Source organism: Callospermophilus lateralis, chromosome 5, assembly GCF_048772815.1.
Source record: "Callospermophilus lateralis isolate mCalLat2 chromosome 5, mCalLat2.hap1, whole genome shotgun sequence".
Taxonomy (NCBI): Eukaryota; Metazoa; Chordata; class Mammalia; order Rodentia; family Sciuridae; genus Callospermophilus; species Callospermophilus lateralis.
The window spans coordinates 33,362,399-33,389,485 of NC_135309.1; the positions used below are offsets into that span (position 1 = coordinate 33,362,399).

Consider the following 27,087-nt stretch of genomic DNA (forward strand, 5'->3'; position numbering starts at 1 on the left):
ATGGCTCATTGGACACAGTGCTAATTAATTTACATCTGCCATTCCTCAGCTGTGTGACCTTGAGCAGGTCACCTCTCTGCAGGATAAAGGGCGTGACCTTTAGTCTCCGAGAACATATCTGGGTCTCTTCACTCATTCACCCATTCCATTGGTCTGTCTCACATATTTGTTACATAGGGAACCATGCAGTGAGACCTGGGGAGCCAGCCATATGAAAAATGGGCGGGATAGTGTTTTAAGCAGGAATAACCAGATGAGTGAGGTGTCAAGGTGGGAGAGAGTTTGAAGCGACTTGTGGTACACTGAGGTGTTCAGAATACTTTGAGCCTCTGGCTATCTTTGGACACATAGATAAACTAGGATGACACATTTGAAGCATTTCACAGTGACGGGTAGATGGTTTGTGCTGAGATACTGTCGGCTGTAAGTTCTCGTTAGTAACAGTATCAATCATTGTTGCTGTTAATGCCAGCTAGACGTTAGAATCAGGAGTTCATTCCTGCTGTGCCGTTGCTCTCTCTTCAGTGTTGGCCCAGAGACCTATCTCCAGGTGTGATTTTGCAACCTTTTTTTCTCTACTGGAAGCGTTGGAGTACACTTGAACCAGATATCGCTGTAGGGAAAGTCAAGGAACCCCTTGTTGACAGCTGAGAAAGTCATAATGTCCCTGGGGGAAGGAAGGCAAGCTTGTCCTTCTACGTCAGGCAGGAAGTTGCAGAGAGCAGTGGTGAAACGTGAAAGGAAAATGCATTTTAAAATTTATATCCTTTTTCTTATTTAGTGAGGCCATGCCACCCTTACTTAAAACCTTCAGTGGGTTTTTTTTTTTTTTTTTTTTTTACTGTGGCATAAAAACACCCTGCGCTCCTCAGCCCATCAGTGAGGCCACTCCTGCTTCCTCCTTCCAGCTCACCCCTGGCCCTATCCTACCTGCTCACTCACCCCAGCACTGCTGGCTCCCTTTCTGTTTTGTTGAGCCAGATACCTTCTTCCTCACCCCAGGATCATTACACATGCTATTCCTTCTTCTCAACCCACTAGACTCAACCTGAATGGCATTAGAGATGCTTTCCCTTCCACCTGATCTAAATCAGATGTCTCACTTGTCACTTCTCATTATGTCCAGCTTGTTTCTTTCCTTCACAGTGCTCTATCCCCTGTCTTGTCTCTTTGGTAGCAAATTTATTCTCCTCCTCCTCTTGGTCCTCCTCCTCCTCCTTCTTCACGGTAGGGATGCCAGGGATTGAACTCAGGGGCACTTGAACCCTGAGCCACATCCCCAGCCCTATTTTGTATTTTTCATTTACAGACAGGGTCTCACTGAGGTGCTTAGCCCTTGCTTTTGCTGAGGCTGGCTTTGAACTTGTAATCCTCCTGCCTCAGCCTCCTGAGCTGCTGGGGTTACAACAGGCGTGCCCCATCACACCTGGCCTCCCTTTACTTGTGATCCTAGAAGTGGGCCTGGCCTGTAGAAAGTGCTCAAGAAGTATTTGTTGACTGACCCAAAGAATAAATTCCACTCTAGTCGCATAGTCAAGGAAACCCCAAAGTAAATGTTGGTAGGCGGGGCAGGGAGCCGTGTGTGGGCACTGAAGGTACTAGGAGACTCAGTGAGGAAAGAGAGGAGGAGTCAGGAGGCCGAGAATGTGTAGAGAGATTTAGGAAGAGGCTCAGAGGGAGGTCGGGTGGGAAATCGAGCTGTTTTACCGTGTGGTGTGGGCTGTAACCCTCTCCTCTGTTCCCCATAAAGCCTTCAGATAATCGGTAACATATACGTGTACTTTTGGAGCCAGATATTTTTTTCAAATGTGACAACATGCTGTGCCTGCCCTTGGGGTGGGCATAGGGCAGACAATGTGGCCCCTCAAGGAGGCCATCCTTCATCGGGGCCCAGAGGCCCCGTGGTCCTGCTGGGTAACGGGAGTGTTTGTTCTGCCCACAGGTGTCAGACAGCGGCATCCCTCCCCTCTCCTCGTCCACATGGGTCCGAGTCCACGTCACCGAGCGGAGCCACTACCCGCCCTCGTCCCTCCCACTGGAGGTCTTCATCACCGTCGGGGAGGAGGAGTTCCAGGGTGGCCTGGTGGGTAAAATCCATGCCACAGACAGAGACCCTGAGGACACGCTGACCTACAGCCTGGCAGGAGAGGAGCCCCTGGGCAGGCACTTCTCAGTGGGTGCCCCTGATGGCAAGATCATCGCTGCCCAGGGCCTGCCCCGGGGCCGCTACTCGTTCAATGTCACAGTCAGTGATGGGACCTTCACCACCACCGCTGGGGTCCAGGTCCATGTGTGGCATGTGGGGCCAGAGGCTCTGCAGCAGGCCATGTGGATGGGCTTCCACCAGCTCACCCCGGAGGAGCTGGTGAGTGACCACTGGCGGAACCTCCAGAGGTTCCTCAGCAACAAGCTGGACATGAAACAAGCCAACATCCATCTGGCCAGCCTTCAGCCTGCAGAGGCCGTGGCTGGTGTGGATGTGCTCCTGGTCTTTAAGGGGCATTCTAGAACCTCCTACAAGATCCAGGAACTGGCATCCATCATCACGCGCTCAGCCAAGGAGATGGAGCACTCGGTGGGAATTCAGATGAGATCAGCCATGCCCGTGGTACTCTGCCAGGGTCTGAGCTGCCAGGGTCAAATCTGCCAAGAGACGGTGCACCTGGACCCCAGGGTCGGGCCCACGTACAGCACAGCCAGGCTGAGCATCCTAACACCACGGCACCGTCTGGACAGGAACTGCTCCTGCAACGGTGAGGAGCGCGTCTTCCCCACCGGGACGGTCCCCTCCACTGGCTTTGCTGCCTGGCTAAGCATGGAGATCTGCAGAGGCTCTGTGGGATAGTTCAAAGAACGTCCTAATCAGGCCCAAAGCCAGAGACCATTGTAACACAGGCAGTGGCCTCGCGAAATCTAGTCGTGGAATAATATCCGATTTCTGACCACGGTCTGGAATTTTGAAAATCACAGTAAGAATACAATAGGGGCTAAGAGCACAGACTGTGGCATTGGAGGGCCTGGGTTCAAACTCAGCCCTGCCTCTTACTGGCCAGGTGACAGGATAACTCCTTAACCTGTCTATGCCTTGTTATAGGCCTTACATGGGTATTAAACATCCGGTGCTTGCTGAGAAGAGGGCCTCATATAGAAATTGCTCAATATATATGAGTTGTTAATGCTACTACCATTATCATTTCCTTAGCCTGCTGGTCGTAAGCACAAGATTTAGACTCAGCATAGGTTCAAACCATAGCTCCACCATTTACTAGCCATGTAACCCCAGTTTCTCACTTACAAAATAGAGAAAATAATAACATCTGCCTCCTGGAGTAAATTTGAGGAGTTAATTACATGATAGATATAAAAGCACCTAACCCCATGACCGGCCCACAATAGGCACAATGTCAGCGATGGCTGTCACTCCCATGGGGCAGTGGTGCTGTAAGGCTGTGTGTGTATTAGTCAGCTTTTCATTGCTGTGACCAAAGTACCTGAGAAAGACCAATTTAGAAGAGGACTCTTGGTTTCGGAGGTCTCGCTCTGCAGGCGGCCGGCTCCGTTGCTCTGGTGAGGCCGAACCTCATGGCTGAAGGGTAGGTAGAGGAGAGCTGCTTAGATAATGGCAGCCAGGAAGCTGAGCGAGAAGCCAGGGACAAAATATAATCCTTAAGGGCATGCCCCCAGTGACCTGCTTCCTCCAACCATGCCCCACCTGCCCACAGTTACCACTCATTCAAATGATTAATCCATCAGGTGGATTAACCACCAATGAGGTTATCACTATCATAATCTAATCATTTTACATGAGTTTGTGGGGGACACCTTCTATCCAAAGCATAACACCGTGTATACATCTACACTAAGCAGAGTCACTAGGCCTATCTATAGTTGAAAACGAGGTTTGGGGAGTGTATTGGTTTGCCTAAAACTGTAGAGATTCCAATGAAGTTCTAGTTATTCCATAACTGTATATCCTAAGCTAAGCCTAAACTTTTTTCCCCTACATTTTTTTTTTCATTGATGCATTATAGAACGCAATGATGGGATTCGTTGTTATATATTCATACACGCATGTGATATAATGATGTTATTTGGCCAACACCACTCCCTAGCACTTGCCCCTGTCTCCTGACTCCCATACCCTGGTCCCTTTCCCCTAATCATCTCTCTCTGATTTCCATGAGATCTGCACACACCTTTCTTTTCCTTTTTCCTCTCTAGCTTCTGCATATGAGAGAAAACATACCTCCCCTGGCCTTCTGACTTATTTCGTTAAGCCTAAACTCTCCACTAAGCTTTCCGATTCCGACAAGACCACCGCCCCCCCCGCCCACCCCCCGCAGCACTCACCCCTGGCATTAAGACTAATGCCCTGGACCAGCTCAGGAGCACTGGCAAAAGGAAGGTGACATTACCTTCAGCTCACCATTGCCCCTACCTGGCCTGGCCTCTCCTTCATAGGTCCCCCCAACCTGTGTTAGGGAAATTCTCAGATTTGTAGACTTTCTCCAGGGGCCATTGGATTTTGGCCAAGTGGGCTATGCTCGATGGGAAAGGGGGTTCCCTGCTCTGGGTGCCGTTTCCCTTAAGCCTGCTGCTGGGAAAGTTGTGGTGGCTGGATGATCTCTCTTTCCCACTTGGCGTCAGACCACAGAAGTTCTCAAATTCAACACTGTGCACAGTCACCTGGGGAGTGTGTTTTTGAAGATGCCTACTCCTTGGGGTCCCCTGTAGAGTTTTTTATTTAGAAGATTCTGGGAGAGTCCTGGAGTTGGCATATAATTTGAAGCAGGTGGTCCCAGGACTGCACTTTGAGAAATATTAGATGGACTGGCTGATCACCAGAACAGGATCACATGGGGAGAGGCGTTTTCTTTCTTTCTTTCTTTCTTTTGTTGTTGTGTTTAACATTGTTAGTGAAATATGACACCCAGGAAGTCGACTTAGGTGTCTACCTCAGTACATTTTCACAAACCAAAGCTACCTGTGTAGCCAGCACCCCATGAAGAATCAAAATATGATCCACCGCTCAGAAGCCCCCTTGGGTTCTAGTCACATGTATCATGGAAAGATTTTTTAAAATATTCATTTGTAAATCCTACCCAGGACTGCTGAATCAGACTCCCATAGGGAAGAGCCTGGGATTCTTTATTTTAAATGACTCCTCCTCTGAGTCTGATATTCAGTCAGGTTTGAGAATTCTTGGTCTTGATCGTCTTTGGTATCCCATCCAGTAATGCCCTACTACGTTGGAAATGCCAGGGTCAGAGAGTGTGAAACTGCCAACGTGAAGGACTCTTTGGATCCTGGATGCCCTTGTGTCTTGGGCTGTCTGATGCTTCCATCTCCTCCCTTTGACCTTTACCCGCTCTCTCTTTAGCAGCTCCTCTTGCCCAGGTGCCTGGAGCCTGTACCACTCATTCTTTCCCCTGGTGACTGATAGGCTCATTCACACTGGGGAATTTAGGGCTTTCACAGCTGAACCTGCTTCTAGGGAGGATCTATTTCTACACACCTGGTGAGGGCAACTTAATCTAACACAGTATTTCCCCAAAGGGGTTCTTCAGGATGCTGTTTCCAGGGGTGTCCACATAAGAGTGTCTTATGGTCAAATAAGCTTGAGAAACTCCTGTTTAGGTGAAGCCTGACTCTACTGTGCCACTTTGCCTTAGCAAGGATGGAGGATGCAGGATTCGACAGAAGTTTTGACCGCACAATTTACCCCTAACTACTTTTTTTGTTTTTGCTTTTTTCTTTTTGCATTTCATTTGGGAAGTGCTTACCCAAATTATTATAATCCTACTGGTGCAAAGAGTATATAAAAACTTCCTGGTCCTAAAATTGCACATGCAAAATTCTCTCCAAATTCTAGCTCATTCTTCCTCAGATGATGTCAGAAATAACATGGAAACTGTAGGATTTTTTTTTTTTTTTTGAACTAGGGATTGAACCCAGGGGTGCTGAGTTACATCATTACATCTGCAGGGTCTTACTAAGTTGCTGAGACTGGTCTTGAACTTGTGATCCTCCTGCCTCAGCCTCTCCAGTTGCTGGAATTACAGGCATGTGCCACCATGCTCAGCTACAGGATAAAATTTTGATTTCCTCTCACTCAACTGATACATTCCTGGCTTTCTTAATAATTAAAGCTCACAGTTCCTGTCCCCAGGCTGGGACCTAAAGCAGTGATTCCTATGGCCCAGAGGAATGTGTTCAGGGTGATGGCCTCTGTCTAGCTATGTGGGTCTAGAAAACTAACCCCCAACCCCGGTCTAGTTTCTCCATGGATAAAATGTGAATGGTGACTTTGTTTGTCACCAAGAATTGAATGAGACAAAATCAGTCCAACGGCTTCATGGTGATCACTTTAAATAATGGTTACTTTTGCAGGTACTGCCATAAGGTTCAGTGGTCAGAGCTACGTGCAGTACAGACCCCCCATGGCTCAGAATTGGCACATCCACTTCTCTCTGAAAACGCTCCAGCCACAGGCCATTCTCCTATTCACCAATGAAACAGCCTCAATTTCCCTGAAGGTAAGAGGCACTGGCAACCTGAGCGATTTCATATGGGCATCCCAGGCTGGGAAGGTGGGGGTGACATGAGGATGTCCCAGGAGCCAGTTCCTGGCCAAGAAATCCCTGCCCAGTTTTGGGGGATGCTGGTTGTGACTACTGAACAAAGACACAGTGCAGTCCTGTGCAGGATCATCATAGCCATCTTGCCTGAAGGTACATACATGTTCAAGGACAATCAGGAGTGGGCTGTTAATAGAGATGGGTGAGACGACCTCATCTTATGCTATTATCAGTTTTGTTGAGTAACAAGCGAGTGTTTCTCAAGGGGTCAGGGCTGTCCACTGGGAATATTCAAGATGACAAACTCAGCATAAAGTTACATGAAATCATAATTAATTTCCTTTAAGTAGTTTTTCAGTCCTTCTGATAATATCCTATAGAAAGCTCAGTTTGCCTTGCTTGATTTTAATACTTGCCCATCTCCCGTTTGGACAAAGAGAAAGCTGACTTTGGCAACTGGTTAGATTTTAACTCACATATTTGTTGAGCATCTATACCACGTGACAGGTACTGTTCTTGGTGCTTGGGTCTCACCCGTGAATAAGACAAAAATCACTCATAGAGCTTTCATTCTGCAGGCAGGAGACTGACAATAAATAGACACAAATAAAATTATTTTGTTTGAATAAGTCTTACAGGAAAAAAAATGGGCTGGGAGGTGTCAGGGGTGAGGGGAGTTATAATTTTAGATAAGGTGATTTGGGAAGGTCTCATTGAGGTGATAACTGAGTAGTAATTTAGAGGGGGTGAGGGAAGTTTCTATGTGGGCATCTGAGGGGAACAACCAGCCAGAGGGAGGATGCTTTGCATGCCACAGTGCAGGGTTCTCCATGGCTCTGGTGGAGTGAGCCAGTGGTGCAGGAGTACTAGAAGTTGAGGTCCAAGATCTGGTGGGATGGGAGCTGTATCTTTTAAGGCCTTATAGGTCATTGTAAGGACTTCAGCTTTTATTCTAAGGAAAATGGAGGCTATTAGAAGGTTTTAAACAGATAATTGCAATACTCTGACATTTTTAAAAGGGTCTGCATTGAGAATAGACTCTAGAGGAACAAAGAATCAGAGAGACCCAATCAGGAGGCTCTGATAGCAATTCAGGTAAGAGAGGATGACAGTGGAGACCCGTGATGAGAATGGAACTGGGAAGGAGGTGTCTGGAAAGGCTTTGAAGGTAGAGCCCACAGCATTGTTCAGTGAGTTGAGTGAAGGATGGGAGAGAACACAGTGAGACATTTTGACCTGAGCAACTAAAAGGATGCAGTGGCTACCAATAGACCTGGGGAAGGATAGGGGTGGAGCAGGGATGGGGGTGGTGTGGGGATCGAGAGCTCAGTTTGGAAGAGTGAGTTTGAGGTGCCTATTGGACCTCAGAGCAGAGCTGGAGGCTGGATAAACCAGTCTAGAGTTGTGAGAGAGGTCTGGGCTGGAGATGGAGTCCTGGGAGTCCTGAGCACATTTCTACTATTGAAAGCCATGAGAATGGAGGAAATCACCAGAGATCACCAAGGAGTATATAGAGAAAAGAGAGTAGAACAAGTATCAATCCTGGAGACACAACAACATTAAGAGGTCTGGGAGAAAAAGAGGATCCAACAAAAGAGATTGAAAATGAGCAACCAGTGATGTTGGAGGGAAGCCAAGAATATTGTATCCTGGAAGCCAAAGGAAGAACATGCATCAAAAAGGAGCTGGGTGATATGCTGCTAAGAGCCAAGAAAGATGCAAACTGATATCTCTTTGGATTTGGCAACACAGATCTCATTGAATACCCTAATACCAGTGGTTTCAGTGTAGTGGCAGATTGGGGCTACAAAGTGGAGACAAGGACAGAAAATTATATCAAGTCCAAGACAACTTTTTTTTTTTTTAAAGATTAGAGCAATAACAGTATGTTTAAATACTGATTGGGATGATCCAGTAGAGAATGAACAAAACAAAGATGTAGGAAAGAGAAAGAAGAGTCAGTAGAACCCATTCTTTGAGATCTAGTGCATCAGTGGAGAGATTGGTTTTAGTGAAGTGGTTAGACTGTGATGTAATTGGTGGTGAGAGTTTCTGCAGGTGCCACCAGATGGCTTCTGCAGGAAGCAGTGTCGTCAGCTAAGTAACGATCAGCAGGAGGATGTTGAGATAAAAAGTCAGTCGTCTGGGAGAGTGAATGGACCAAGGAAGATTTGATGGCTGGGCAGCATTAAAGGTTCATTTGAGACTCATAGTCATGAAACTGAAGTGGGGCCAGTAGGCAAAGCAGTGTGTTTTTCTGCAACCACGTTGAGCTCTCTGTCCATAGAGAACAGGTGGAGTGTTGGAATTTACCATAGCTGTGGACTTAGCAAGTGAGTTCTTTGAAGAGACAGAAATCAAGAGTATATGAAGGGAGTGGTGATGATATGATTGACTGTGGAATTTAAGCTGGATCAGGAGAGGAGTGAGGACACTACAGAGGTGAGAGACAGTGAAAAGATGGTCCATCAACAGATTCGTGGTCCCACATGGTTGAAAGAAATGATTTAATTGCAATGTGTTGTTTGAGATGCATTTATATTTGTTACTCCTTTTTATTATTAGAAAGTGATGTTGATTTTCTATTTTCCATAATAATATGATTTCCTTTTAAAATATGTAAAAGTATAAATCGTATTCAATCAGGGCAAAAATCAGAAAGATGTTGTATACATGGATAGTTTCTCGAAAAGACTGGGTTAGACGTTCAAATTTTTATAGAAAGAAGTATAGCCCAAGGTACACAGAAAAATATTCAGCCACAGGCATGTCTATTTCTTGAGAGTGAAGTGAATTAAAATGTCTTAAGCCAGTGACTCTGTTATAAGCTCAGGACTTCCAGGACTTTCTATATATTTAAAAAATTATGAAAGATTCTAAGGAAGTTTGGGGTATATGAGTTATAACCATTAATATTTCAATATTTTAAATGTTTATTTCTGAATTCTTTCTAAAACATCAAAATACCCATCAGGTGCTAACACAAATATATATTTTTATGAGAAAAAATGAAACTTTGAGGGCTTTTATGTCCTACAAATGCAATGTCTGGAATAGACTCGGAAAGCACCAAACTCTGCTTCTCCCATACAATATTCGTTGGACTAACAGAATCACATGGAATTCTTGGCTTTGCTGATGGCTTTCTGGGTTTTCTTTGCAGCTGGCCAATGGAGTGCCCCAGTTGGAATACCACTGTCCAGGTGGTTTCTATGGAAACCTTTCCTCCCAGCATCACGTGAATGACCAAGAGTGGCACTACATCCTAGTGGAGGAGTCAGACACTTCCCTTCGCCTGTTGGTTGACAGTACAGGGATCACCTCCCTTGTCATTCCAGAGAAGTGCCAGGGTGTCAGGCCTGAGAGACGCCTCTTGCTGGGTGGCCTTGTCCTCTCCCATTCTTCCTCAAATGTCTCCCAGGGCTTTGAAGGCTGCCTGGATGCTGTTGTGGTCAATGGAGAGGAAGTAGACCCACTGGCCCATGGCAAAAAGACAGCAGGTTTGCTGGAGAGCCAGGCCATCACCCAGTGCTGCCTGCAGAGTGATGACTGCAGCCACAACCCGTGTCTCAACGGTGGGAGGTGCTCACAGACCCACAGGGCAGGTAAGGGCTGAGGGACTGTTCCCAAGTTTACCCCAGAGACTCTTTCAGGGGACTCTGATGTATTGAATTAGCAATCTCATATCACCGTAGAGTTTACAAAGCAAGTTGCTCCACCATTGCCCCTTGTGGCAGGGAGAGAAGAGAGCTATAAATAGCTCAGGAGCTCCATTTTATAGCCCAGGAAACTGCTGGGCTCTAAGGGATACACAGAAAGGAAAAGGAACCTCCCCAAAGTCACAAGGCTTTCAAGTGGGAAAGGCATGTTCAGGGTGCAGATCTCGATGGAGAACTCCTGCCCTCTCAATCCACACATCCTCTGTTCCCCTCCCAGTCTGTGAGTAAAGAGTCAGAATCTGCGGGATCTGTACTAAGGGAAGTCAGGAGTTTTTTTCTTCCTTAACAAAAGCTCTTTCTTTCTACTTTCTGTGGGATGGAGGAGGACGTGAAGGAGGATCTTGAAGGTAGCGAGTTGATCGAGCACCTCAGTGTCATCAATAGTCTATGCAAAGTCTCTTTCTCTTTCCCTTTAACTCTACTCCCTTCCCCTCCCCCAGCCCCAGAGGCAATCAGTTAATGTTTCTGAGTGAATTTTTGTATAATGCCTTGATTTATTGATATTTTAATTCATGGAAGCACTAGATAACTTTTATGCCTGTGCTCAGCAGCATATTTTTAAGATTCATCTACACCACCTTGGGTAGTTCCAAGTCACTGCTTTTCGTTGTGTGTCAATACTCCATGGTATCCATGGTACGCATGCATTCCCATTTTCCCTTTCCATTCTCCCTGATACACATGTGGGTGGCTTCAAACTCCCATCTCCATCAATTGCTGCAGCAAATCTTCACAAGTCTCTTTATGAACCTGCTTAAGAATTTCCTTTGCTCACACACACACAAGAGTAGAATTCACATACCAAAAGAATGCAAATAATTATTTTGACTAAATAGGGTTATGGCCTGGGGTATAGCTCATCAGTAGAATTTCTGCATAGCATGCCCAAGGCCATGTTTCAACCCCAAATCCTGGGGAAAAAAAAATAAAAAAGATTGCTAACTAAATAGGGCTAAATTGCTCTCAGTGCGGCCACAGCAGCCTGTACTTCACTAGCAATGCATCAGGTTCCTGTGTGTCCGTGTTCCAGTCAACACTTGGAATTATCCCATTTTCTAGTTTGTCTTGCTAACCATATTGCCATTTCTACCTGCAAAAGATCCAAGGAGTCTTCCCTTCTCTCCACCCCACTACCAACACTCTAACCCAAGCCCTTATCACTTGTCATTTTTTTTATCTGCATCAGCCAGCTCTGCATTCTTCTCCAGCTTCTCTCCCTCCATCCCCTCCTCCACCAGGAACCAGAGTGATCTTCATAAAATGCAGATCTGAGCATGCCCCTCTCCTGCAAAAACTGTTCAGTGCTCCACCTCCATGCTGTCAAGGAAAAATCCAGATCCTTGAGCGAGATTCACATTGCCTGATGTTCTGGACCATCTTCCCTCCAGGCCCCTGTAGTGCACACTCTCCCCCTCCTCAGGGGGCTGGCCCACCCCGTGTGGTTTCCTGAACATGCCATCTCTTCTTCTCCTTGGCATGAAGGCATCTTCCTCTGTGCCCCTCCATCTTATTGACTGACTAAATTTCTACTCATCCTTCAGATCTCAGCTGAAATATTTCCATGGTCCCTACCCTAAACCAGCCTCCTCCCAACATTGTCTTCAATAAAACTAATGATAATTACTGAGACACTGACATTGTAGATACCTATGAGTTTGAATCCCATTTGTGCCATTTACTAGCCAAATGACTTGCACTAAAATCCTACATTTTCCATTGTCTCCTTTTCTCATCTGCCACTCCTTGTACCTGTCCCAGATGAGGATGATATTGGTAATAGGTTTTGGAATCCTCCTAAGGATCAAATAAGATAACACATAAAGATTCGTACAACAATGACTAGCTCTGAGTAATTTTTTAATTTGCTCTTTTTTAAGTTATACGTGACAGTGAAGTCTATTTTGACATTTATACAAATAAGAAGTACAATTGATTCTAATTAGGATCCCAGCCCTGTGGTGGTACGTGATGTGGCTTCCCTGTGGTGTATTCATGTATGTACACAGGAAAGTTATGTAAGAACATTCCATTGTCTTTTCTATTCCTGTCTTTATTCCCTTCACTTCATTCCCTTTTGTCTAATTTACTAAACTTTTATTCTCGCTCCCCCTTGTTGTGTGTTGGCACCCACTAAAGAAACTGAAGACCACCTTAGAAGATGGGAAGATCTCCCATGTTCTTGTACAGGCAGAATTAATATTGTCAAAATGGCCATCCTACCAAATGTGCTGTATAGACTTCATGCAATTCCTATTTAAATTCCAGTGAAGTTCTTCATAGAAATAAAAAAAAGCAGTCCTGAAATTCATTTGGAAAAATAAGAGGCTCAGAATAGCCAAAGCAATCCTTTGTGAGAAAAATGAGGCAGGAGGCATCACAATATCAGAACTTAAGTTATACTATAGAGCTATGGTAACCAAAACAGCAAGGTACTGGTTCAGAATAAATTGATGATGATGATGATGATAATGATGACAACGACGTTCATTGCTGTTCTTTAGATGTCTGCTCTCTCTTCTGGACTGAAGTAGTTTGAGGGCAGGGCCCAAGTGTTCTTAGTCAGCAGGGCACCAGTGCCCAGTGTGGCGTTTTGCATAGAGGAGGGAACTCAATGACGTCACTAATGGTTATTGAAGGGTAGCATGAGCACATGGGTCTGCAAAATGCCACTGTCTCCCCTAAGTGCTAAGTCAGCCACTCTCTTGCCTTTCTTCTCTCCCAGACTACATCTGCAAGTGTCCTCCGCCTTTCTCTGGAAAGAACTGTGAACGTGGAAGGGAGAACTGTACTTCTACTCCCTGCCTGGAAGGTGGAACTTGCATCTCCTCTCCTGAAGGAACTTCCTGTAACTGCCCTCACCCACACATGGGGGACAGGTAAGCACAGGAGAGGCCACTCAGCATTGGCTCCTCACTCTGAGTTTGGCACTGTTAGGGATGAACTTCGCACTCTGACCTCCAGAGAGGCCAGTGGGTGTCCAGGGGCTGAGTTCTCCAGAGACCTGACATCTAGGCCTTGCTCACATGGTAATATTTTCCCCTCAGACCACCTACCTGCATCAGGATACCAAGGGATGAAGGAGGGGCTTGTTAAAGAGATTTCCAAGCCTTATTCTGACCCACTGAATCAAACTCGTGGGTTAGAGGCCAGGAAGCTATACTTCTCAACAGTAACTGAGGTACTTCTGATCTTTGCTGAAGTCTGAAAGTAAATTGCTGCACTTGCTTTGTGTTGTGACCTCCCAGGAAGTGGTCTGAGGAAAACAATTCCATTTGGTACAGGCTCAGACCCCTCTGCACAGCCACAGTGCTTTCTACTGTGCTGGGCAGCTGGGGATGCCGGGGGCCGGAGAGGGGGAGAATTGTTCTGGGAATCCTAGAGGTAAAGAGATCTGAGCAATTATATGGTCTTATAGCTTCCAAACTGGGGAGTCTTTAAGAAGTCATGAGAGAGATGTAGGAAAAATATGGATTCCTGGATCCACTTAGACCAGCTGAGATTGACTCTTGAAGAATAGGCCTGGATTCTATCTTTGCAAGCTTCCAGGGGATCCCTTGCTATCAGCCTCTGTATAAGAGCCAATGGTGTAGTCCACTCACCATTTAACAGATGGGGAAACTGAGGCCCAGAGAGAAAAAGGGCTTGCCCAAGATTACCCCATGTGTTGAAGGCTTGAGGTTTTTTCAAAAACTATCATTTCCTGCCCTACTCCCTGCCCTGGTTGGCTGCAAGGAATGTTATTCATCAGATATGTGGGAGGAACCTTCATGGCACCTCATGAAAGTCCTGTTTGTATTTTTAAAAAGGAATTTGGGAGAGGCAACATTTAAACCAAAAAAAAAAAAAAAAAAAAAAATGCAAACTGTTGCTGGTGAAATTCTACTGGGAGATGTTTTGGACTCCAGTGGGGTGGGGGGACCTTTCTCAGTAGCTGACAAAGGTGGACAAAGCTGGATACTGGCAAGATGGCTGGAGAGAGATAACTAATACTTACCTGCTTCTCCACAAAGAACGGAAACAACAGGTGCATAGTTACAAACTGAGGTGAGTGACCTTGCGAGAATGCCGAAATTCAACAGCAGAAAAACAGAAGCCTTGTAAAATCCAGAGGCCTGGGATGGCCACAGAGTGAGAGAAACAAAATATCCATCACCTGTGGCTAACTCCACAGCTGAAGGAGGAGGAGTTGCCCCCTCCTTAGGGGTGAAGGTGAAAGAGAGAGGCCTGAACCCTGCTTGCACCATAGTCTGGATTTGGAGTAGGAATTCATTTCATCTCCACAGGGTGCTGCAGCCAGGAGCTCTTGTGTGCATTGGGGGGCTATTACCTGAATTTTGACTGCTGTAGGGGTCAGAAGCCCTGTGTGTTCCCATCTCTGAGACCCCACAGACATCCCACTTACTGGCTAGGCAGCAGGTTGCTGCCTCACGAGCTGGACGTGGCTCCGTGGAGTGACCCTGACACAACCTACTGAGTACACGACAGTGGGGAGCAGTTGTTGCTACATGGAAGGAAGCGAGTGTGCCATCAACAGGCACTGGGACAGCAGGGAGTCTTCCCCTGACACTGGGGGAAGTTTTGTCTGTTTGGGCCATTGTGTAGGTGACAGGACTGAGGGCAACTGCCTGCATGGCTTCCACCATCCCCCCGCCCAGCACCATGCACAGGTGCCTGTTGCTAACGTGGCAGAGAAAGAACTCTGAGGTTCCTTTGGTCCCCCCACCCACAGAGTCATGCTGGGGCATTTTTAAGCAACCTGCTGTGGCTCAGCTGTAACCCTGACCCCAAGGGGCACACCCTAAGGTGGTATGGAGAGCAACTTAGCCCAACACCCACCACGTGCTGCTTTCCCTCACTCTTGCAAGCCCCTCAGCCAAGAGGAATGTTACTTAGCTCCAGAAGTGACCCACTCCACTTAATCCTTGGTGAAAGACTTGGGGGTAGGGAGGGATAGAAGAGCCACTGGCCATCACCCTACCCTTGGGGCACACAGCCTAAGATGATCCAGAGGAAAATTTTGCCTGGCACCGGCCACATTCCCCTCTCCCTCTCTCCAGCATGCACCTCAGCTGAGAGGAATCTTTTGTGGCTCCAGCCACAATCCACTCCTATTCAACCAATGGCAGGAAACGCAACTAAAACAATTGTGGGGGAAAAGAGCCCTCGCCCTGTCACTGGGAATGCATAGCTGCGGGGACAGTCTGTGGTCCTGCTCTTGGGTGGGCACGACCACAGTAACAGCACACAGTGTGACTGCTAAAGAAGGATTGCTATGATTCTCACCCCAGCAACACCAGGACCCACACCAGTGTCTAATCAGAAGACAAATACTCAGGACTCTCACCACTGTCAGGGCCTACAGGAGCCATTCCCAGAGATTCCTTCAATGGTCAGAACCAATATCAACAGTGCCTGAGAACTGCCCTCCACGTCACCTGATAGGGGCCACCACTTCCATAGTAGGAGTAACCACATAGGTTGCACCCAGCCCCCCATGTTACTATCTACGCCACACCTGTCTGAACTATTAGAGTTTTCCTACTCTTGAATGACCTGCAGAGACAGTGGGTCTCTCTAACTCCAATAAGGTACATAGTGTGCTCAAACTCCCTAATCACAACCAAGGAAGCTGTAGGGGAATCACTTTCTAGCATAGTTGGAAACAAACTCAACATTGCGTAACAAACTGATACCCAAGACACATTTTCAGAAGGTAGCCGCTTACAAGGAAGCCATCTCATAAAAGTGGTAGAGATGACCATTTCAGCATATATGCAAATCTCAACAAAAGAACACAAGAATATGGAAGAACAAGGTCATATGACAGCTCCTAGTGTTCGTCATTCTCTAGCAACATCTTCCAAAGGTATCAAAGTGGATGAGATCCTGGATAAAGAAGCCAAAAGAATGATTTTTTTAAAAAAATTAATGAGCTCCAGACAGATGAAATGAGGAAGTTGTGGCAGGATATAGATGAGAAACTCAGCAAAGAAAATTTTGAAAAAGAACCAGTCGGAAATATTTGAAATAAAGAACTCTATATAAATCAGATTTTAAAGATAGTTGAAAGCCTCAACAGCCAGACTAGATCAAGTGGAGGAAAGAACACTGAGCTGGAAGATAGGTAATATCACATTCAGCAGAAATAAAGATAAAGAGAGTATATAAGATCAAATTTCCACATAGCAGCATACCCAAAGGAGAAGAAATAAGGGTAAGAACTTAGAAAAATCTACTAAATAATAGTGGAAAATTTCCCTAATATTGGTAAAAACATGGACATTCAGGAACAATGGCCCAAACAGACATGATCAGAAAAGATCTTCAGCATGGCATATTACAGTCCAACTGTCAAAAGAACAAAACAAAACAAACAAAACAAACAAAAAAAAAAGAATTTTAACATCTGCCAGAGAAGCTGGGTGTGGTAGCACATGCCTGTAATCCCATCGGCTAGGGAAGCTGAGACAGGAGGATCGTGAGTTCAAAGCCAGCCTCTGCAAAAGCAAGGTGTTAAGCAACTCAGTGAGACCCTGTCTCTAAATAAAATACAAAATAGGGCTGGGGATGTGGCTCAGTGGTTGAATGCCCCTGAGTTTAATCCCTAGTATCCCCTCCCCCCCCCAAATAAAAAGATCTACAAGAGATAAGTGCCAATTCATTATTTGAGGTCAATCCTGTTGAACTAACAGAGGCTTTCTTAGCAGAATCCTATAGGCCAGGAGACCATGGAATAATATAGTTCAAGACCTGAATGGAAAAGAAATAATGGTATATATACACAAAGGAGTATTACTCAGTCATTAAGAAGAATGACTTCATGCCATTTGCCAGTAAATGGATGGACCTGGATACTATCATGCTAAGTGAAATAAGCCAATCCCCAAAAAACAAAGGTCAAATGTTTTCACTGATACGTGAAAACATTAAGGAGGGAGGAGGAGAATAGAAGTTCAGTAGATTAGACAAAAGGGCATAAAGGTGGATAGGAAAAGGAAAGACAGTGGAATTAATCTGATATAATTTTCCTATGTACATAGGTGAATTGACCCAGTGAATCCACCATTATGTACATCTGCAAGAATAGGGTCCAAATCAGAATAAGATATATTCATACTTGTATAATCACATCAAAATGGATTCTATGGTTATGTATAACTAAAAAGAATCAATAAAAATTTTTAAAAATACTATATAAATAAAATCAGAGATGACAAAGTAGACATTATAACTTACACTAAAAATTCAAAGAATCACTAGGGATTGTTTTGAAAAACTACAAGCTAATAAATTTTAAAATGTAGAATAAATGGAGATATTTTTGGACTCATATAATTTACTTAGATTGAACCAAGAGAGTATAAAAAAATAAGAATCGACCATAACAAGTAATGAGATTGAATTAGGAATAAATAATCTCCAGTGAAGAAAAGCCTGGAACTGATGGCTTCCCTGCTGAGATTACCAAACTTTTAAAGAAGAACCAACATGATTGCTTCTCAGACTGTTTTATAGAATTGAAAGGGAAGGAACCTTTCCAAACTCATTCCATTTGGCCAGTTTTACCCTATCTAAATATGACAAGGACATAACAACAACAAAACAAAGAAAACTATAGGCCAATATCCGTGATGAATACAGGTGCAAAAATTCTCAACAAAATACTAGCAAACTGAATCCAACAGCACATCAAAATGATAATTCATGATGACCAAGTTGGTTTTATTCCAGGAAGGCAAGGATAGTTCAACATACACAAATCAATAAATGTAATACGTAAATTACAGCAAAATGTAAAATAGAATTAAGGCTAAAAAATCACGTGATCATTTCAATAGATGCAGAAAAAGCATTTGATTAACATCCTTTCATGATAAAATCCCTGAACAACTTAGGTATAGAAGGATCGTACCTCAACACAATGAAGCTATATATGACCACCCATAACCAAAATCAAATGGAATGGGGAAAAACTGAAAGCATTTCCTCTAAAATAAGGAAGAAGATAAGGATGTTCACTCTCACCTCTCTTATACAACGTAGTTCTAGAAATTTTAGCTCAAGCAATCAGGCAAGAGAAAAATTGAGAGGCATACAGATAGAAAAGGAGGAAGTTGAACTATCCTTGTTTGCAGAGGATATGATTCTAAACATAGAAAAACCTAAAGGTTCATCAGAAAATATTAAAACTGATCAACAAGTTCAGTAAAATAACAGGATAAAAAAGATTATCATACAAAATCAATAGCTTTTCCATACATCAGTAATGAATTTGCTGACAGAGAAATCATGAAAGTTATCTCATTGACGGTAGCCACAAAGAATAACTTAAAAATAAATTTAAGGAAATTAAAGAGCTCTACAATGAAAATTACAAAACAGTGAAGGAATAAATTGAAGAAAACATTAAAAGGTGGAAAAATCTCCCATGTGCATAGATTAGAGGTACTGGCATTCTTAAAATGTTCATACTGCCCAAAGCAACCTATAGAGCCAATGCAATCCCCATTATAATCCCAATGACATTGTTCACAGAATCAGAAAAAATAATCCTAAAATTCACATGGAAGCACAAAAGACCCCAAATAGCCAGACTATCTCGAGCAAAAGGAACACAGAGGCAGCCCCATATATCTGATTTCAAGACATACTACAGTGTCATAATAATAAACAGCATGATATTAGCATAAAATCAGGCACCTAGACCAATGAAACAGAATAGAGAGCCCAGAAATAAATCCATACCATCTGAAGCCAACTGGTTCTCAACCCAATATGCCCCAAAGAACAAAATGTCGGTGGTGAAATTTCAGCTACTAGCTGATGTTTTGAACTCAAGTTGGATGGTATCCCAGTATCCCTCAAAAAATGGACAAGGCTGGAAATAAAGTTCCCTAGGAGCCTTTCACCATGGAATGCCAAGCTGAAGATGACCTAAGAGGTCACAGGGTGTCAAGTGCTTTCTCTGAGCAAGTTGCCCTATGTAATGTGGCCGATCTGTGTAGGACCCTGATTTCCTGATGAAGAATAGCAGGTAGCCTTGATGCCTGGTCACCATTATTGGGCAACTGCTGATTTGTATCTGAGATCCTGACATTCTAGATAGAGGACAGCCTGGTGTGCTGTACACCTCCACTGTGGTAGTGTGTTTGCTTGGAAATCTGATCTCATTGGTGGAGAGAATGTTCAATCCCTAGTTTTCACTGGTGGGAAATAATGGACATGCCCAGAGCCCAGATCCAAAGGGTCACAAATAAGGATGTAGCTGAGGCCCTTGTTTTACTGGGGAAGGATGGAAAATTCTGATGTTTGTGTGTTTGATAATTACGGTGGGTGTGCACCTGCAAGTGGTTGAACCTGATGCTCTTGAGAGTCAAGGTTTCCACCCCATTGACCTTGGTAAGAGGAGACATGGAAAGGACTGTAGAATGACTCAGCTCCCTGACTCCTTCTCTGTCTCTGCAGGTGTGAAATGGAGGCAAGAGGTTGCTCGGAAGGACACTGCCTAGTTACCCCTGAGATCAAAAGAGGGGACTGGGGACAGCAGGAGTTACTGATCATCATGGTGGCCATATTGTTCATCATCACAATCACCGTCGGGCTTCTCCTCTACTGCCGCCGTTGCAAGTCCCACAAGCCTGTGGCCATGGAGGACCCAGACCTTCTGGCCAGGAGTATTGGCGTTGACACCCAAGCCATGCCTTCCATTGAGCTTGATCCGCTGAGCACCAGCTCCTGCAACAACCTGAACCAATCGGAGCCCAGCAAAACCTCGGTTCCTAATGAACTCGTCACTTTTGGACCCAGTTCCAAGCAACGGCCAGTGGTCTGCAGTGTGCCTCCCAGGCTCCCACCAACTGTGGCCCCTTCCCACGCTGACCATGAGTCCATCATTAAGAGAACCTGGTCGGGCGAGGAGATGGGTTAGTATAGCTAAAGAACCTTAACCTCTGGGATTGATGGAATGGGGTGGTAGACTTAAATAGTCCATTGAGGCATAAGCATTTTTAGCCACCATTCAATCCAGTCCCTTGGGATGGGACATGAAGGAACGTATGCAGAGTCACTGATGACTGGATAAGATGCTGGGACTCTTGGCTCAGAGTGCTGCACCATGATCCAGCCCTCTAAATTCCAAGTGACGCCATACAATTGATGTTCATGCCAGAAACACATAGACCATGGATAAGGTTGTGTAGAATCCCTGGAGAGAAGAGGGGATGTCTGCACATTTTTACTTTTCTAAGAGAAAGAGAAGCAGTGGTCCACGTTTCTGATTGTTCCATCTGGAGGTATAGCAGCCGAGTCAGAGTTGGCTGGCTCCAAGGAAGAACTTCTTTGGCTCAAAAGGAGATGCATTTGTAAAGCACTTTATATTTTTTTTCTGGTATATTTTCCAGTAGTACCAAAAGCAAATATTTCACTGTTTGTCCCAGTACCATAAAGATGAAGTGACTTGTTCTAACACATCCAACTTTTCAGAAACAGAGACGGGTCTAGAACCAAGAACTCTTGGTCTTGTCTTCTGGCTCATTTCATCATACTCTGTGATAGAAGCCATCACACTTTCAAATCCAAACTGTGTATCTCTTTCCTTCAGTTAGGAGGATAAATTCTCCTGTGGGTCTTGGGAAATAGTTGCCAAGTCCAGCCGTAGGGATGGGACGCCCGGAACCATCCATATTCCTTCCTTGTCCCCTGACTCTCAGATTAGTGATGAGGTTTGCAAGGTGGGCTGGCTTTGGGTCAAACCTTTGGCCTTGAACATGCCCCCTTTGGAGTCCACATATCAACCTAAGCTGTCAGGGACAACATGGGTAGGTGGACCACACACCCACCTGCTCCTGGGGCCATTTCTACCGCGTGCTAAGCTAATTTTAGTAGCTCAAGGGCCTGCTGGAAATCACCAGGGAGACTCAGAACTCACCTCATGTCTCTGTTCTCTTTCAGTGTACCCCGGAGGGGCCACCGTCTGGCCCCCTACTTACTCCAGGAAGGAACCCTGGGAATACCCGCGACCTGAAGTGACCCAGGGCCCTCTGCCGCCCTCGCCGCACCACCACACAACCCCAGCGGTGTTGCCGGAGCCCACTGCCCTCTATGGGGGCTTCCCCTTCCCTCTGGAGCTGGAAAACAAGCGGGCACCCCTCCCGCCTCGCTACAGCAACCAGAACCTAGAAGACCTGATGCCCCCGCGGCCCCCCAGCCCCCGAGAGTGCCTGCTTGCCCCCTGTCTCAATGAGTACACGGCCATCAGCTACTACCACTCGCAGTTCCGGCAGGGAGGGGGAGGGCCTTGCCTGGCAGAGGAGGGGTACAAGGGGGTGAGCATGCGCCTCAGCAGGGCAGGACCCTCCTATGCTGACTGCGAGGGGGAGGCTGCGCCTCCCACCAGCCGCCATCCCCGGGCGCCCCCCCACTATGAGGGCTCTGACATGGTGGAGAGTGACTATGGGAGCTGTGAGGAGGTCATGTTCTAGCTCCCTGTTCTCAGGGGGAGGCAGGTGGAGGCCACGGCCTTGGCACCGTCTTCCTGTCTCACAGGGAGGGAGGGAGTGTGGCTGGGAGAGGGAGGGTAGCCCCCACACCCGGTCCAGACTTCCGGTCCCCCAGCTGGTCCCTGAGGGTGGAGGGAAGCTGAGGCCAGAGCTTCAGAAACAGCACTAGGGCCCCAGGAGAGGGGATGACCGAGCAGTTACCCTGGAAAACGAGGAATGACCGACTCCAGGGATGGCCAAGAAGTAGGCTGTCCCATGGATCTTGTCCTCTTTCAGTCTCGGGAAGACAGGCCTGAACTATGGGGTTGGCACTGCCAGGATGCATCCGGTGGCTGCCCAGAGCTCCATTTTGGAGCTGGGCAGGTTGGTGGCCAACAGGCCACTACTATACCAGCGCCAGAGGTGAGCCCCAGGGGCACCTGACCCCAGAGGGCCATGTGGTATCTTCCTAGGGGCTGAGAGGTGAGCAGGTACCAGAGCCCGCTGGGAATCTGCCGCATGCAGACATTCATTTCATATTCGTCAAGGGTCTGCCCTGCCGGGTGGCGTGCTAGGCACCGGGGATGAAGAGGTTTCCCAAGGAACATCATTTGGGCCTCAAGTCCCCCAGCGGTTGCTGGGCCTCAGGTCCTGCTGCGGTTGCTCAGATGCAGAGGAACTTGCTCCACCTCAAAAAACCACAAGGATCTTGGGTCTGCCAGGATTCTCTGCAGCCCTGAACCTTTTTCTGTTGAAGAATTCACACCTCCTGGAACTCTGGGTTCTTCACCCCAAGATTCCCAGGTACTTCTGGTCAAAGGCAGGAAAGACATCATTCTTCATTTTAAAGAATTCTTTGGCACTTTTCAACCTTGCTCTCGGCATGAGTTTTCCCAAAGGGATGAATGTGTCTTCCTCTAGACAACCAGGAACTCAGAACTCACAGGCAGGGCAGGGTGGAAGCAGGGAACTGACCAGCAGAAGGTCCAGGCTGGACCTCTGCCCTTTCTTGCCCCTCCATCTCCGATGCCTGCCAATCAAGTGTTACCTGCACTGACTCGACTCTACACACTGAGGGTCAATGTGGGCACGCCTCTACACGTGTGGGCACCCATGTACGGTCCATGTGTACACATGTGTAGAGTGTCTGTAGCCAGGAGTGGCCAGGACCAGAAGCCAAGGAGGCCTCTGGTGGCCTCGCTACTCCCTTCCCTGCCAGTTCCTCTCTGGTCCACTGCCTTTTCATGTGTGTTGTTTCTGGAGACAGAAGTCAAAAGGAAGAGCAATAGAGACTCTCACCCAGGATTGCTGCTCACAGCGAGGGAGTTGTGTGGGTGAGAGCACGCTGTGTGAGTGGTTTGTGGCTGTGCGTGTGACTGAGCGTGAGCCCTGTGTTTTTGTGCGTCGTTTGATTTTTTTTTTTTTTTTAACAATAAAGTATCTTTTTTACTGTTATTTTCTGGGTCACTTAGCCTGTTTCAGGTTGGGTCAGGAGAATGATAGGAGAGTTGACGGGCCCTCCTGAGCCCAAATGCATGGAATCTGGGAGCTGGAAGGTGGTCCCCAAACCTGGCACAACTGCTCCTGAGTTCTACCAAGACACACACAAACAGAGCCCAGGGCTGGGGTCCAGGAAATGCTTTGGGAAAAAATTTGAGTGCCTCGGTTTAAAGGTAGGAAAACTAAGGTTCTGAGTGACAGGCCACTAACTGGCAGGTTAAACAAAGGTCCAAGACAAGACCTGGGACTCTGGCCCCTACCACCACTCAGCAGCTCTTCACACTGACTGGGCAGGGGGACTTAGCATCATAAGCCAGCCCTCCAGACAATCCCAGCAGCCAGCGGCTGCAACTCTACAACTCTGAATAAGACTTCTCTGAGCAAGCTCAGTAAGCCCAGTGGGGAACCCCTTCCCTGCTGTGAACTGTTGGGCAGAGACGGTGTATCTGGGGGAGACTCTGGGGTTAGACGGGTTTGGTTCCAAGCCTGATTCTGTCACACACTCATTTTGTAGCCCTAATTAGCTATGTCTTGGCCAAGGAGACACCACTTTTTTAAAGACTATTTTTAAAGAGCAGTTTTAGGTTCATAACAAAATTGAGCTGAAGACAGAAATTTCCAACCCCCACAGCCCCTACTCGTATCATCAACCCTCACTAGGGTGTCAGTGAGCCTACACTGACCCTCCATCCCACAAAGCCCGTAGTTGCCAGGGTTTGTTCTCGGTGTTGCACAGTCTATGGGTTTGGATAAATGTATACTGATGCATCCGCCATTACACCTTCGTACAGAGTTGTTTCACTGCCGTGAAAATCCTGTGCACTCTTGGCCTATTTATTCCTAACCTCTGGCAACCACTGGTCTGTGCATAGTTTTGCCTTTTCCAGAAAGTCATACAGGCAGAACAACGCAGAATTTATGTAGTCTTTTCAGATTGGTTTCAGATTGGTTTCTTTCACTCAGTGAAATGCATTTAAGTCTCCTCCTTGTTTTTGTATGCTTAACAGCTCATTTCTTTTTAGCCTTGAATAGTCTGCTGTTTGGGTGTATCACATTTTACTTATCTACTCACCTACTGAAGGACATCTTGGTTGCTTCTGAGTTTCAGCAGTTGTGAGTAAAGCTACTCTAAACATCCACTTGCAGGTTCTTGTGTGGCACCAGTCTTCCATGCCTTTGGGTAAATACTAGGTAGTGCAATTGTGGGATGGGATGGTAAGAGTATGTTTAGGTTTATAAGAAACTGCCAAAGTATCTGTACCATGTTGCCTTTCCACCAACACCAAATTAGAGTTCCCATCGCCCCACATTCTCAACAGCATTTGTTATTGTCAGTGTTCTGGATTTGGGCCAAGAATTGGGCATATAAGTAGTGGCATCTCATTATTGTATCAATTTGTATTTAACTGATAATATGATATGGGAGCATCTTTTTTTTTTTTCTTTTTTGCCACCTATACATCTTCTTTAGTGAGGTGGTGGTTAAGTCAGGTTTTTTTTTGTTTTGTTTTTCTTACTATTGTGTCTTAATGGTTCTTTGTATATTTTGGTTAATAATCTTTTATCCAATAGATCTTCTATAGATATCTTTTCTCCAGATTTTCTTCATTCACCTGACAGAATCTTTTCCAGAATAGAAAGTTTTAATCTTATGAAATCCAGCTCATCAATTCTTTCTTTCATGAATGGTACCTTTGATGTTGATTCTAAAAAGTCACCACCAAACCCAAGGTCATCTGGATTTTCTCCTGTTATTTTCTTTGCACTTTACATTTAGGACTGAGATCCATTTTGAGTTGACTTTTGTGAAGTATGGAAGGTCTGTGTCTAGATTCACCTTTTACCTATGGATGCCCAGTTGTCTCAGTACCACTGGTGAAAAGACTTTCTCCACACAGTTGTGTTGCATTTGCTTGTTTGTCTAAGTTCAATTGGGCCGCTTATTTTTTTCAGTAAAACAAATAAATAATAGTAATAAGAATTACTTTATAATATTACTGTGAGGAATAACTGTAAATAATAAACATACTCTACGCAGAAAATCACAAATAATCTAGTCCACCAAATTTGCCCAAATTTCTATTGTCTTAATTACGAATTTTGCCCTGATAGAATACCATTTCTACTGTTATTTACTTTTTTCCTTAAATGGATTTAGATTCATAAAAATATTTTATTTATCTATTTATTTAATACATTTATTTAATATATTTAAAATATTAAATTTTAAATATTAAACTATTCAGGTAAAAAATGACTGTCAGATGCCCCCGAATCATCTTTGGGAAACAAGTCACCTCGCCTCTCCTCACTGCAAGGCCCGTAGAGAGGGCATGCTCACCCTGAACAGCGGTGAGGTACAAATGCAGGGTGAAGTGGTCTGCACAGCACTGCAGGCCTCTCTCCTGGACTCAATGCTCCACCCAGCCAGCCTTTCCTGCACCTGCACTTTCTCAATTGGCCACCAGAGGGCGCTTTGAGACTAAGTTCTGGTTTACTAAACCTGGGCGGGCCCCAACATTTTCAGGGAAATCCTCTCCTCTCTAGTAAGTGGTGCACTGTTCCAAGCATCCTGAGCCTGACAGCAGATAGGAGATTTTACAGTTCACCATAAAATCCCTCACTATCATCAGGCACCACCTCTACAGCCACCAGTTACTGCTGTAGGCCAGGAGCTATGCAAGCACTTGATATGCCTTATCTCATTGAAATCTCACAAAACCCTCACGAGAAAGGTATTGTCATCTCCACTTACAGACCAGAGAACATGGGGCCTGTGAAATTACGTAACTTTCATGATACTGGCAACTTAAATAAATGAGATTACTGAGTTCATGAGTGACAGGGCTAGGATCCCAATCCAGGTGTGCCTGACCACATTTATGCCTTACATGTGGGTTCATGAAGCAGATTATGAACACAGGACACCAGAGGATTGACACAAAACAGCAAGCAAGGCTCCCAGGGCTGAGTTTAGGACAAGTTAACAGCCCCATTCTAATTCTAGGTGTGTTAATAGAGCCAGAGTGTCCCAGATTTGGGGAGGTGGGAGTCTGCTCAGGCTTGGGCTCCACTCCAGGCCTCCCTTTAACCTTACATCCAGTTTGGGGGCCAGACACTAAGAGCCAACCCAGCAGCCTCAGGCACTGCTAGAGGAGAGGATCTAGAAGGGAGGTGGCAGGGGCCAGGACTTGGAGCATGTCCCATGAAGAACCACTCCAGGGTGCAGGCAGCGGGCAGTTTCACCAGGACAAGCAGCACAAGTACTGATGGGTTGTGAACTGGCTCGCTCAGGGGCCAGAGCAGCTCGGGTTGGCTTGTGCAGTGACTGTTTTCCAAGCCTTTCTAGAAAAGGCAAGTGTGTGGTCCAGAAATGGGAGGGAGACCCATGGGGTCTTGGAGGGGGGTCTGATATCACAACTAGAACCCTTAAGGAATGATTCTCTTTTGAGTTAGAGATAACTTTACAAACTGAACCTTCTTTTCCCCAGCTCTTTTAGAATCTCTGTAAAGTTTTAAGGTGTGCAGCGACTTGCCCGGGGCCCACAGCCAGCTCAGTGCAACTCCTTACTGGTCCAGGACAACAGTTACCACTGGAGGAGACCACACTGATGTTAGTAACCAATGAATCCCAGGTACAAGATTAGTGCCCACAGGCAGCCATGGGAGAAGTCCAATCTAACTCAACCAGTGACAGGATCCTGGGAGCAGCTCAGGATCTAGGGAATTGGCCAAATGGTGTCCCTCAGTATCTGCCAGAGATTGGTTCCAGGACCTCCCAAGGATGTCAAAATCTGTGGGTGCACAAGTCTC

The 27,087-nt window shown here is 45.9% G+C and overlaps 1 protein-coding gene across 1 annotated transcript in view; it reads left to right on the forward strand.

Moving 5' to 3' along the window:
• Fat2 (FAT atypical cadherin 2) overlaps positions 1-21,777 on the forward strand; it is a 65,345-nt gene extending 43,568 nt beyond the window's left edge. The window contains exons 18-23 of the mRNA XM_076855748.2: positions 1,943-2,753; positions 6,391-6,536; positions 9,742-10,183; positions 13,020-13,173; positions 19,763-20,220; positions 21,248-21,777. Coding sequence (XP_076711863.2) covers positions 1,943-2,753; positions 6,391-6,536; positions 9,742-10,183; positions 13,020-13,173; positions 19,763-20,220; positions 21,248-21,777 — 2,541 coding nt within the window. The remainder of the gene's footprint in view (positions 1-1,942; positions 2,754-6,390; positions 6,537-9,741; positions 10,184-13,019; positions 13,174-19,762; positions 20,221-21,247) is intronic.
• The last annotated feature ends 5,310 nt before the right edge of the window (positions 21,778-27,087 follow it).